Source organism: Pongo abelii, chromosome Y (genome assembly GCF_028885655.2).
Source record: "Pongo abelii isolate AG06213 chromosome Y, NHGRI_mPonAbe1-v2.0_pri, whole genome shotgun sequence".
In the NCBI taxonomy this organism is placed as follows: domain Eukaryota; kingdom Metazoa; phylum Chordata; class Mammalia; order Primates; family Hominidae; genus Pongo; species Pongo abelii.
Genome location: NC_072009.2, coordinates 4,889,666 through 4,903,970, shown reverse-complemented (window position 1 = coordinate 4,903,970; position 14,305 = coordinate 4,889,666). Strand labels below are relative to the sequence as shown.

The 14,305-nt window shown below is 45.1% G+C and overlaps 1 protein-coding gene across 3 annotated transcripts in view; it reads right to left on the bottom strand.

Moving 5' to 3' along the window:
* The window catches only part of LOC129053365 (anosmin-1-like), a 144,209-nt gene that overhangs the window by 128,920 nt on the left and 984 nt on the right, over positions 1-14,305 (bottom strand). For all 3 annotated transcript variants that reach the window (XM_063721484.1, XM_063721483.1, XM_063721486.1), the window contains exon 2: positions 13,688-13,753. In XM_063721484.1, coding sequence (XP_063577554.1) covers positions 13,688-13,753 — 66 coding nt within the window. The remainder of the gene's footprint in view (positions 1-13,687; positions 13,754-14,305) is intronic.

The following is a 14,305-nucleotide window of genomic DNA, read 5'->3' as shown; positions in this document are numbered from 1 at the left end:
ATATTTATCCAGGATTTCAAATTTCAATTTAAAATTCTACTTAATCTTATCTTCTGCATCATATGGAAATAAGAAATCTTTTTTTTTTTTTTTAGGAGACAAGATCTCTCTGCCACCTCAGCTGGAGTTCAGTGGCTGAATCATAGCTCACTGTAGCCTCAATCTCCTGGGCTCAAGCAATCCTGCCACCTCAGCCTCCCAAGTAGCAAGGACTAGAGGAGGCATGCAACACCATGCCTGGCCTTTTTTTTTTTTGTAGATATGGGCTCTCACTTTGATGCCCAGGCTGATCTCAAACTTTCAACCTCAAGTGATCCTGCCATCTCAGTCTCCCAAAGCACTGGGATGACAGGCATGAGCCACCACGGCCACCCAGAATATGAAATCTGTAAGTAACTAACAAAAGCACACACAAGAGATCTACATGTCATGCTCTACTGAACTAGATACTTCAAAACAAACTGGAATAAGTCTATTAAATTAAAAGTTTAAGTTTTTAAATCTCTTTTTCTGGAGGTGGAGGGGTCTCTCAGACCAGACTGTAGAGCACTGGAGATCTAGGGTTACACACTATTCATTTTATTTTATCTTTTGTAGCAGTGGGGGTCTCGCCATGTTGCCCAGGCTAGATGCGAACCCCCGGGCTGTGATCATCCCTCCTCAGCCTCTCAAATGGCTGGGGCTATAGGCATGCACCATACTATTTCTGAATCCCAGGATCGTGACCACCAGGCACTTCCTCTGGGCCTAACTCAACCTGATGACAGCCAGCGTGTCTGTAGACCCAAATAAGAGGGTCTGTTCTGAGTAAATTGCATGGCATCCCAGAAGACTCAATGAAGCAGCACCACCGTAAAAATGAAGGCAAAGATCTGAGAGAGAGGGCAGAGAAACAGTCTTCAGAAAGGAAAAGAAGTTTACTTGCAAAGAAGTCCCCAAAACAGGATACCTTAGGACCAGCTCACCAACAGAAATAATGATAATGTGAATTTAAAGAAGATGCAGCATAACTAACTTTGCACAAGTCTGCTCATAGGTAAAACCATCCATCTACTTATACGATAATGCTCACATGCCATGACACACCTTCACAATCAGGGTTGCTAAAGACACAAGGAAAGTGAGGTTTTTGTTTAGGAGAGAGAAACTTAACAGAACTCTACAAGGTCTCATTTATTCAGAAGATGAAAACTTGTCAGGCTAACCCTGTCATTTTGTGATCTCAGGGCAACCTTCTCCTCTGAGTATGAATGAGGATGTCTATATCTCCCCATAAGCAAGAGAGTTCATAGCAGCAGTTTTAATTCCAGAGTTACATACAGCAGAGATCTAAGTGTAGAGAGTTCATAGCAGCAGTTTTAATTCCAGAGTTACATACAGCAGAGATCTAAGTGTAGAAAGGGACAGAATCAGGGTAAGGCACCAGCGCTCTGGATACACACTGTGCTTTGGATTACCCCACCACCACCTCTCATGGCTTCCCATCTCTGAGCTAGTGCCACTTGATGCCTCCCTTGTCTCTGCACCCCAGCCCCCCAACACCAGCTAAAATCCCTCAGGAATGGAGGTGCATGCCTGGTTATCTGCCAACTCCAGCACTTAGCAGAGTCTGACACAGCACAGATCCTCAATGTTTCCTGAGAACCAGAAGCTAAACCATGTCATGCCTGCCAGAATATCTGCCATAGAATGCAAGCAAAACATATACATAAATAGAGATAAGCACAGAGATACAGACCCAGAGACAGAGACGGAAGGCGACACAGACATAGATATGGAGATCCCCATAGAGATATTGAAGCAGACACACATTACATAGATCCAGAGAGATATTCAGTAGAAAGAGACAGGACTAGAGCAGTGGTTTTCAACAAAGGTGACTGTGCCCCTAGGACACACTGTGATGTCTGGAGACATCAGTTTTCTCATGACTGGGGTGGGAGGGATGGTACTAGCATTGAGTTGGGAGACGCCAGGCAGAACCATCTAAATGCACAGGACAGCCCTCCACTCAACAAAGAAAAATCTGCTCCAAAACATCCACAGTGCCAAGTTTGACAAACCCTCAACTAGACACACATGTATAATATACACACAGAAAAATATACAGAAATTGAAGTCTAGCCCTAATTTCATGTGGTTATGTAAAAAATGAACCTCCATCATTTTTTCAACATTGTAGAGTAATAAATGGAACTAGAGTAGGCAAATCTTGCCCTATTAAAAATAGGTTTAAAATATTACAAAAATCTATGGCTCCTAGATAACAGAAAAATGAAAATACTGATGGCCAACTAGTCTAACGTGGTTTCCCCTCTAAACATTTTTTTTTTTTTTTTTTTGAGACGCAGTCTCTCTCTGTCACCAAGCTGGAGTGCAGTGGTACAATCTCGGCTCACTGCAATCTCCGCCTCCCGAGTTCAAGCCATTCCCCTGCCTCAGCAAGCCATTCCCAAGTAGCTGGGACTGCAGGTGCACACCACCATACCCAGCTAATTTTTTTAGACGGGGTTTCGCCAGTTGGCCAGGACTGTCTTGATCTCCTGACCTCATGATCTGCCACCCTCAGCCTCCCAAAGTGCTGAGATAACAGGCTTAAGCCACTACGCCCGGCCTCTAAATATTTTTCTATGTTGATTGTGATACTTAAGCAGAGAATATATTCTACCCAGATTTTTTTAAAAATATCTTTGCAGCTGTGAGGACATTAGCTCATTACTCTGGACATAAAAATGTGGAAACAACAAAAACAACTAAAAGATGTTCTCTACTTTCTTATAAATTCTGGCCCAATGGGGGAAAAAAATATTTCCCAGATGTAGGCCATTTCTGGAATGATGACCACTACTAGGTTTGGCTGTACTGCTTTCAAAATGGTACAGCCAAATGTCAAAATAGAAAGAGAGGGAGAGGGAAAAGGGGAAAAAAAGAGAGAGCAGAAGAGAGCGAGAAGATAGAATACATTCCTACTCAAAGATGTGATGGGCTGGCTGGGCATAGTGGCTCACACCTGTAATCCCAGCACTTTTGGAAGCCCCAGATGGGAAGATCTCTTGAGGCCAGAAGTTCAAGAACACCCTGGGCAACATAGCAAAGCCCTGTCTCTATTTTAATAAAAGAAAAACTCAAACCTAGGCAATATAGTAAGAACCTGTCTCTACAAAAAGTTAAAAAATTAGCCAAGCATGGTGATGCATGCCTATAGTCCCAGCTACTTGGAAGGCTGAGGTGGAAGGATCGCTTGAGCCAGTGAGTTTGAGGCTGCCTTGAGCCATGATTCCGCCACTGCACTCCAGCCTGGGTGACAGAGTAAGACCCAACCTCAATAAATAAATTAATTAAATAAATAAACATTAAAAATTTAAAAAATAAATGATTAAACAAAAGATATGATGGCACTATCCATTAAGGATATGTGGGACCCAAATTTTAGATTTTCAAGGCAAAGTTCTAGTTCCAAATGACTTTTCTGTTTTGAGAATATGGCCTAACTCTCGTCAACCAACTGGAGTGCAGTGGTACCATTGGAGCTCAATGCAGCCTCGAACACCTGGACTCATGCGATCTTCCTACCTCAGCCTCGCTAAGCACTGGGAGTACAGGCATGAGCTACCACGCCTGGCCCCAAATAGCTTTAATAGCCCAAAACATGGAAAAGGGAATGGGAAACAAAGGGCACACCTTCAAACAATGACTGTTTTTGATGGTGGACACCACCCTAGGTGACATCTCTGTCCCTTTTTGCCACAGATGAAATTTAAGAACCACAGCTGGCAACTGGCCTCCCATTTTTTTTTCATTCTCTCTGAAAGGAGTCAATAACTTCTGTATGAACTTGTCATTCTTGGCATCAACAGGATTGGTTTCTACAGGATTGGTTTCAACGCTAGGGGACAGGAGCCAATGCTGTGATGTGGTTTGTAATTCTGCCTTTATGTGGTCATTCATATGGCAGGAATGGGTAACCTCTGTTGTCTGGTGGTCATCACATCTCCTTACAACTGCGTAGTTCTCTGCTCCTAATTTTAGGTACACTTAACGCTTCTACAATGAGCAAAACTCTGTCTGTTGGGGAGAAATGACCACGAAGCAAGAAATAAAACACAGTAGGCAGAGACAAAAGTAAGTATCCAGCCATGAACAATAAAAGGTGGAAATCTCAGCACCACATCAGAAGTTGTCTGTAGAGTTTTCAGAAAGTATTCCTACGCTTCCAGTTGTGGGGATGATTCTATTATCACTATTTCCTATGACTGTAAAGTATCTTTCAATTTGCAGTCTGCAGGAGTCTTATCAGTTGGAAAGCAAGCTAATGACCCTCTTTGTTATATTGGGCTTGTTATAACAGCACTCAGGAACTGAGTTACCTGATGGGGTGACAGGTGTCAATATAAGCTTCTGGTCTACATGGTATAACAAAGCATCCACATTTCAGAAGAATCTTGTTACTTCCAATAGCACAGGCATTTAAAGACGGGGCTGGGATATTTGTGTAAGTCTAAATAGGACTGTCTCTTGAAATTATGCCCTATTACGGAATTAAACAAGAGTAAATAAACTTTCTTTGAATGAACTATTCAAAGAACTCAACAGGTACACAGTGAATAGGTGAAATTGCTTTTAACCTGAGAGATTTATTTTTATTTACACGTAGACTTTCTCAATTGTTTCCATCTTTCTTTCAGAGAAAAAGTCAATTAAAAATGTAACCTGGTGGCTCATGCCTGTAATCCCAGCACTTTGGAAGGCCAAGGCAGGTGGACTGCCTGAGTTCGGGAGTTCAAGACCAGTCTGGGCAACATGGTGAAACCCAGTCCCTACTAAAAATACAAAAAAAATTAGCCACGCATGATGGCATTGCCTGTAATCCCAGCTACTTGGGAGGCTGAGGGAGGAGAATCGCTTGAACCTGGGAGGCAGAGGTTACAATGAGCTGAGATTGTGCCTCAAGCCTGGGTGACAGAACGAGACTCTGCCTCCAAAAAAAAAAAAAACAATGTAAGTCATGGGCCTGGCACAGTGGCTTAAGCCTATATAATCCCAGCTCTTTAGGAGGTGGAGGCAGGTGAAATGCGCATAGTAGCACGCACCTGTAATCCCAGCCACTCATAAGGCTGAGGCATGAGAACTGCTTGAACGTGAGAGGCAGAGGCTACAGCGAGCCAAAGTCGTGCCACTGCACTCTCCAGCCTGGGCAACAGAGCAAGACTCTGTCTCCAAAATAAAAAGAATGTAACTCATGGGGTTTATTGTTAGATAGACACCTTGTTTGCACTGGAGAGAAGAAAGTATACCAAAATTAATGTTGTGTGTACCAAACATATGAATTATTAATGCACCAGAATTCTATAGTAAATTGAGAAAAAAAAGGTGTGAACTGAGAACAAAAATGAGGAGAAAACATTTGTACATTTCATAAGAAATGCATTCCCATCATTTATCTCATCCAAACACTAGCAGAATTAATGACCTTCTTGAATTACTTTGCAAAATTAATGTTTCTAATTCCATCAAATAGGCTTTCTGTTTTGCCTTCACTTCTGAACTTTATGAAATGGCCACATCTCCAGATGTAACCAAAAATTAGCTATGAAAATCAAAATGTAATCCATCACCATTGGATAATAAATAGAAGTAGGAGAAAGACATATTGTTCCCTTAAGGTGACTGAAATCATGTTCATTCGAATTAGGAAAAAACATCCCCCTTAAATACAAATTAATATCACCATACATTTTTTTTTTTTTTTTTTTGAGACTGAGTCTTGCTCTCTCAAGAGGCTCGAATGCGGTGGCACGAGAGGCTCACTGCAATCCCTGCCTCCTGCCTGAGTTCAAGCGATTCCCCTGCCTCAGCCTCCAGAGTAGCTGGGACTACAGGCCTGCATGACCATGCCCAGCTAATTTTTTGTATTTTAGTAGAGACAGGGTTTCACTATGTTGGCCAGGGTGGTCTAGATCTCCTGACCTCATGATCTGCCTGCCCCGGTATCCCAAAGTGCTGGGAATACAGGCGTGAGCCACTGTGCCTGGCTGTGACTTTTTCAAATTGAGGCAGAGTCTGGCTCTGTCACCCAGGCTGGAGTGCAGTGGCACAATCTCGGCTGACTGCAACCTCTGCCTCCTCAGCTCAAGTGATTCTCCTGCCTCAGCCTCCCAAATAGCTGGGATTACAGGCACCCATCACCATGCCCAGCTAATTTTTGTATTTTTAATAGAGACAGGATTTCACCATGTTGGCCAGGCTGGTCTCAAACTCCTGATGTCAAATGATCCGCCCACCTCGGACTCCCTAGGTGCTGGGATCACAGGTGTGAGACCCCAGGACTGGCCCATTATGTGACCTTTTAAATAGTGACAACATATCTGCCTTATCTTTACAAGAAGGAGGGTAATTAATATGAAACACATAATTATCTATTTTTGAGCTAACACAATATTATTTTCCTGAAGAGCAATAAAACCATATGAAATAAAAAAGTTACAATTTTTTTAAAAAAAGGGTAAGCAGAATGTGAATTAAGAGTTTTAATTAGTTGCTGGATTCTTTAAGTCTTTTGATGGGGTATTGTTTCTCAGACTCGCCTGTGGAAAGGTTTTACAGCTATGCGGATTAAAGAACCCCAAAACTTTACATCTTTACCATCTTGGTCTCATGAGCAGGCTTGACAACTTTCAAAATTCTTTTTTTGAAAGATTTCCTCATTGCCTAACTTTATATTTTACAGAGATACCAAAAAAAAATTATAAAATGTAAACGCATGCACACACACCCAAACCCCAAACAAAAGACAGTGAAGCAAGCCTGTCAGGCACACTCAGCTTGTGGAAATAGCTGTCACATACATATAAGCTACAATTACCACACAAGTCCCACTGTGTCCGGAATTGGTGGGTTCTTGGTCTCACTGACTTCAAGAATGAAGCCGCGGACCCTCGCGGTGAATGTTACAGCTCTTAAGGTGGCGCATCTGCAGTTTGTTCCTTCTGATCTTCGGATGTGTTCGCAGTTTCTTCCTTCTGGTGGGTTCGTAGTCTCGCTGGCTCAGGAGTGAAGCTGCAGACCTTTGCGTTGAGTGTTACAGCTCTTAAGGCAGCACGTCTGGAGTTGTTTGTTCCTCCTGGTGGGCTCATGGTCTCGCTGGGTTCAGGAGTGAAGCTGTAGATCTTCCCAGTGAGTATTATAGCTCATAAAAGCAGCGTGGACCCAAAGAGTGAGTAGTAGCAAGATTTATTGCGAAGAGTGAAAAAACAAAGCTTCCACAATATGGAAGGGGACCAGAGTGGGTTGCCAATGCTAGCTCCGGCAGCCTGCTTTTATTCTCTTATCTGGCCCCACCCACATCCTGCTGATTGGTAGAGCTGAGTGGCCTGATTTGACAGGGTGCTGATCGGTGCGTTTACAATCCCTGAGCTAGATACAAAGGTTCTCCATGTCCCCATCAGATTAGCTAGATACAGAGTTTCCACACACAGGTTCTCCAAGGCCCTACCAGAGCAGCTAGATAGAGAGTATTGATTGGTGCACTCACAAACCTTGAGCTAAACACAGGGTGCTGACTGGTGTGTTTACAAACCTTGAGCTAGATACAGAGTGCCGACTGGTGTGTTTACAATCCCTGAGCTAGACATAAAGGTTCTCCAAGGCCCCACCAGAGCAGCTAGATACAGTGTCGATTGGTGCACTCACAGACCTTGAGCTAAATACAGAGTGCCCATTGGTGTGTTTACAATCCCTGAGCTAGATATCAAGACTCTCCACGTCCTCACCAGACACAGGAGCCCAGCTGGCTTCACCTAGTGGATCCCGCACCAGGGCTGCAGGTGGAGCTGCCTGCCAGTCCGGCGCCCGTGCTGGCACTCCTCAGCCCTTGGGTGGTCAATCGGACTGGGAGCCATGGAGCAGGGGGCGGCGCTCGTCGGGGAGGCTCGGGCTGCACAGGAACCCACGGAGGCAGAGGAAGGCTCAGGCATGGCAGGCTGCAGTCCCGAGGCCTGCCCCGCGGGAAAGCAGCTAAGGCCCGGCGAGAAATCGAGTGCAGCGCAGGTGGGCTGGCACTGCTGGGGGACTCAGTATACCCTCCACAGCCGCTGGCCCGGGTGCTAAGTCCCTCATTGCCCGGGGCTGGCAGGGCCGGCCGGCTGCTCCAAGTGCAGGGCCCGCAAGCTCACGCCCACCCGGAACTCCAGCTGACCCGGAAGCGCCGCACACAACCCCGGTTCCGGCTTGCGCCTCTCCCTCCACACCTCCCTGCAAGCTGAGGGAGTGGGCTCCGACCTTGGCCAGCCCAGAAAGGGGCTCCCACAGTGCAGCGGTGGGCTGAAGGCCTCCTCAAGTGCCGCCAAAATGGAAGCCCAGGCAGAGGAGGCGCCAAGAGCGAGCAAGGGCTGTGAGGACTGCCAGCACGCTGTCACCTCTCACCACCACCATACACAACAGCAACACAGCCGAGAAGGCAGACATTGTGACTTTTATTATTCACAGACAGCAAATATCCCCTGTGATATGCAGGACTCCAGTTTCTTGGAACGTTTACCCAAGAATCTCGATAAAACTCTGCTATTTCACTACAGGCATGGAAAATTGGATGGGCCTAAACGGAAACAATTGACAAAAGGAAAAAAGACTTTCTTCATCTGAAAAATATCAATACCTTTGATCATAAGTTAAATTACAATATTTAAGGATTTAAAAGACAATTTATGTTTAAAATAGTTTCTTTCTTCATGTCAACAACTTGCAGAAATTTTATTAAATGCCTCAAATAATTATCTTAACCAGTCACGGTGCCTCACACCTGTAATCTCAGTACTTTGGGAGGCTGAGGCAAGAGGATTACTACAGGCCAGGAGTTTGAAACTAGCCTGATCAACATAGCAAGATCTCATCTCTAGGGAAAAAAAAACTTAAAAAAAACTATTAGCCAGGTATGGACTTTATATACCTTTAGTCCTATTTAGTCAGGAGGCTGAGGTGAGAGGATTTCTTGAGCCTATGAGTGCAAAGCTACAGTGAGATATGATCATGCCACTTCAGCCTAAGTGACAAAAGGGAGATCTTGTCTAAAAAACAAAAACAAAAAAAAATTTTTTAAGAAAGTAATTGTTTTGGAGCCAAGAAGCACATCTCACATATGCTGGGGTCTCACAATCTAAGATACCTGAAAGATGGTTGTATTTTAAGCATATTCTTATGGGTTACAAGAAGAAATTGTGTGGGTACGTGCACCAGTCCATCAATAACACCAGGATGGTGTTGATGGACTGATATTTTTCAAGCCACCTTCCATAACACCAGCAACCTTTTCAGTTGTCCACACCTGTGCAACTGGGCTGCAAAACTGCCTCCAGAAGCCAATAAGTGAATGAGAAATGCCATCCTAGTTCCCTGACAACTGAGTGCTTCTGGATCATAACAGAGTGCCGTTTCCACTCTGTCTTCTCTCACTGTTAACATTCTAAGAAGTGGGGTCATTGAGTGCAAACATCTAGGAATGCGACAATAAAGACCTGAGTTTCTGCTATGGAGCCTAGGTAATCTCACTTGCAGGCCTTCAGTTTTCTTATCTGTAAAAGAAAATAACATTCCTGACCTCATAGAGTAGTTGGAACAGTCAAATAGGTATTTTACGTGAAACAACTTTGTCAACCCCAAAACACTGCAAAATACAATGTGCAATCCTGTGGCTCAGAAATTCCAGAAAGCTTCTGATTCAGACCCCACTGATTCAGAAGTTGTGTCCAACCATAAGCCAAGAGATGAACAGCCTCCTTTTTCCCCTTCTTCCCTTACCGAGGGCTCTTTTTAGGTGTGTGGCCAAGGATCTCCACAGAGATCAACTGAAAAGTCTAAGAGTGAGATTCAACCAGATTAGCAGGAACCAGCAAGAATAACAGTACACACACCCCTAAGCTTGATGGCTTGAATGTGGCATCAGGTTAAAAAGGGAATACTCTTAATCTGCCTTGCAGAACAAAGGACTTGAGCTTTGTGGCTATTTATTCCTTCTCTAACAAGTTCCCAAAGCCTGGTTGCTAGCTGGGAGGGTGATGCTACACCATGGCCATTTAGGTTATGGTCTCCAACAACAGACCACACTGTTGCAAGACTCTGTATTTATACACATGCTATTCCAAGCTGGAATAACTCAGCTAACAGTTACGAGACTTTCCCTAAAAAGATAAACTCCCTCCTCTGAGATCTCATACAAAAAAACTCCATCTACTGGACTGAACTTGTCTGCTTACAAACACGTCTTAGCCCCAATAGACCTTTAGTTTTAGTTCATCTTTGGAAGTGTAACAATGGGCACCCATCAATCAAAGGTTTATTTCCTTACAAGGAAGCAGCTATAAGCTATTAGCAGCTAATACAAAAGCTGGAGGATGGTGGGGTGAGAGGCACTTCTTAGAATGCTAACAGTGAGAGAAGACAGAGTGGAAACAGCACTCTGTTATGATCCAGAAGCACTCAGTTGTCAGGGAACTAGGATGACATTTCTCATTCACTTATTGGCTTCTGGAGGCAGTTTTGCAGCCCAGTTGCACAGGTGAGGACAACTGAAAAGGTTGCTGGTGTTATGGAAGAAGGCTTGAAAAATATCAGTCCATCAACAACATCCTGACTAGTGGTGCACGTACCCACCCAACTTCCTTCTACTGGAGAAGGAATTGGCATTTATCACCTCTTTTAAAATATTTCAGAAAACTTCCCAAAATAACCCATTTTCCTAAGATAATGGTGCAAAGTATTCATTTTATTAATTACCTCTGGTCATGGAGGAGACCTAAAGATAATCTAAAGCTTGAAAGAGTTATGGATATATTTGATTAATGAAAAGAGGAAAAACCAGACCATACTTAACAAATGTCATGTGTTGATACACAACCTGCTTTCAAAATATGGAGTTCAGGGTAAGTTAAATAGAAATGTTGAAAAGTAGCTGACTTCAGAATCCTAAGGCTCTGTAAGCTTAGAAAATGCACAGAAATTACGTTATTCTATGGTTTACACAAGGCATTGCATGATGCACTTTCAGTTTTTTCTGGTCCTATTTCATAGATAAAATGCCTTTGGATAATATGGATATGCTTCATTAACTGCTGTCCAAAACCTCCCCTCCCCCAAAACTGCTGTAAGAGTCAGGTTTCTGGAAAGCGGTACAAACTTATCCATAGACTTAATACAAGCAGTGCCCCCTAACACTTTCATAAGTCTCTCTACCGTAGTCCTAACATTTTATACCATTCACTGAAACATACCAGGTAGGTTAGAACATAAAATGTGATGTAAAACTTGTAAAACACCCAGCAGAGTGGCTGTTTCTTAGTAATCTCCCAGGCAGAGCAAGCTGCTGTATTACCACTGTGTACATTATACCAACATGTTTCGTGTCCTGATTGCATCTTGCAGGGCAGGTGCTTCTCTCCCCCACTGGATGCATGAGGGGTTGATATTCAGGAAGATGGTATAATCCACCCTACCTACCCATCTACAAAGCAGCAGAGCCTGGGTGCAGAGCAGATCTGCCCAGCCCCAAAGCCCACTTCCCTGTTCATAGCTCACAGACTCATAGCTCCTCTTCACTCTGCTAACCTCCCACATGTATTATATTTTTGAGCCTGAATTAGCTCCATGCTGAATGCCCTGGACAAAGCATCCTGGAGCCAGATACTGACATTTCAGGAGGTGGTAACATTCACTGTTCCTTTTCATGAATGAAGGGAAGCATTCAGTTGTGAAATAATTGGGTTTCCATCCCATCTTCCTTTCTGTATGACATTCTAAAGAATTCCAGGTCAGAGCAGTGCTGGATTACTCAGGTACTCTTGGTCTGCATTCCCACCTCCATGCCTCAGTACTGAGTCCCTTGTGTTTTCGGGAGTGGTTGACAGCCACTGCATGCAGGTGTGGCAGAAGCAGCCTGCAGACCTGGAGGTGCCAGGTGTGCATATCTACCCACCGCTTTTCTGTCTTATTGCTGAAGTGCTGGGCAGTGGAGAAAAGTGGGGACAACTGGGGCAGAGACTATTAGAGTCTAGATTCCTCTGCTGAAGAGGAAAGTCACAGCAGGCTGACAACAGCAGGTCACAGCCCCAGGGAATCTAAGTCACTGCCTATACCACAAGTGCATAGGTTGGGCTCTCCTAAGGCAAAGCCTGACAGCTTTCATACTTGGAAGTCCACATAACTGGCTGGCATCCAGGCTGGAGGCCAGACAAGCTTCTCCCATCCTTAAACATGGCCTGAAACTGTGCAAGACAAGATGGAAACAGGCATGTGCTCCAGAGACAGCTTTCTGGATGGGCTCATTTGCAGGAGTTGGAGGTGTGGGGTGACCCTGTAGGAAAGGTGTCTTCCTAAGACTTCTTGTAGCACAGGCTTTACAAATAGATTAATAAACACCACATGCAGTGTCATGAGTTGGCTGCAGCCTGATGGCTCCACCTTTCTTTTTTTTTTTTTTTTTCTGAGACAGTCTTGCTCTGCCACCCAGGCCACAGTGCAGTGGCACGATTTCGGCTCACTGCAACCTCTGCCTCCCAGGTTCAAGTGACTCTCCTGCCTCAGCCTCCTAAGGAGCTGGGACTACAGGAATGTGCCACCAGGTCCAACCAATTTTTCTATTTGTGGTGGACATGTGGTTCCGCTATGTTGACCACACTGGTCTCCAATTCCTGACCTCAAATGATCTGCCTGCCTCAAGTGCAGGGATTACAGGCCTTGAGCCACTGAACCTGGCCCCCCATCTTCCTTCCTTCCTTTTTTTTTTTGAGACAGAGTTTTGCTCATTCGCCCAGGCTGGAGTAGAGAAGTGGTGCAATCTCAGCTTACTGCAACCTCCGCTTCCTCAGCTTCTGGAGTAGCTAGAATTATAGGTGCCTGCCATCACACCCAGCTAACTTTTTTGTATTTTTAGTAGAGACAAAGTTTCACCATGTTGGCCATGCTGGACTTGAACTCCTGACCTCAGGTGATCCACTCACCTCGGCCTTCCAAAGTGCTAGGATTACAGGCATGAGCCAGCATGCCTGGCCCATCTTCCTTCTAATTATTCCAATAAAAAAAAAAAAAAAAAAGCCAAGCGGTGGAGAACAGGGAAGCATGGGGTTTTGTAAGGAGAGTGTGTTGCTGTCTTTTCAGATCTTAAGAAAGCTTAATTAATCCCTGCCATTTAGATAAATCAATTTACTCATTACCAGGTTAGGGTTAAAACTCCCAGAATGGCATTGCAATTGATGACAAACACAGCACTTATTAAGCCCTAACTAATTTGCAGCTTATTTCACCCCCAGCTAATTAAAATGTAATCAGGATTGTCTAGCAATGTGCATTCTGTCAGCAGTTTTTCTTCCGAAGAGAAATCATGCCTTTCTCGGGAAAATGGTTTCATCTAAGCTGCTGCTTTAGCCACTGAAACTGTAAAACAAATAAATTACAGCATTGACAACGGCACACTAGAGCAAACGCCAGCTTCGCAAGCCGGTTTAAGATCGTCCCCACGGGCTAAGGGGAATCACTTCCACACTCCACCCTTATAATATCGCCTCCTCTGGCAGCTTAATTTCCAGGGCCCCCACTTGACCCCCTCCTCTCCCCGGCAGGAAAGGCCCTGAGTTTAAGAGCCAAGGGTTTGCTTTCCAGTTCCCGCCCAGCCAGGAAGCCAGCCTTCCCAACAAGCACCCACCTCTCCTTTTGGTTCCCCCAGAATTTCCCTGAGGCGAGACGTTGGAAACTTGGAACAGGTGGGCACCTACGGACAGAGGTAAGAATGAGAAGAGAAGTGAAAAATAAATTCAGGGTTTCAGAACTCGCGTGCTCGACAGGGCTGGGAGAGGCAGCAGCTGCACTCTGCACCCGCTGAGTCCGAAACCTGCCCTAGTGCGCCCACCCGCACTCTGAGCCTCCGCGCAGGCCCCGTGGGGGTCCAAGCCACGGGACAGGATCCGAGCAACCCTCAGGAGCCAAGCGCGCGGTTCCCGTAGACTCCCACACACGCGAGCGCGCGCACACACACACTCCTCTACTCGCAGACGAAAAGAACCTAAGTATGGGGTTTGGGGGACAGTGACCTCGGAACCTGTCCCTGGCGCATCCAAACACCGTCCTGCCAAAGCCCCTGTCCCCGGCACTTCTCTGACGCTCTACGCTAGTGTACAAGACCTTGAATCTTTAGGGACTCCGAAATGAGGCGCGCACAGCCACCTGCACCCTCCAACACGCGCATACACGCACCCTGGAACACGACTTGACACAAGTGCCGTGGCTGGGGAATCCAACGGTGGGTAGCGAGCTCTCGGCCCGC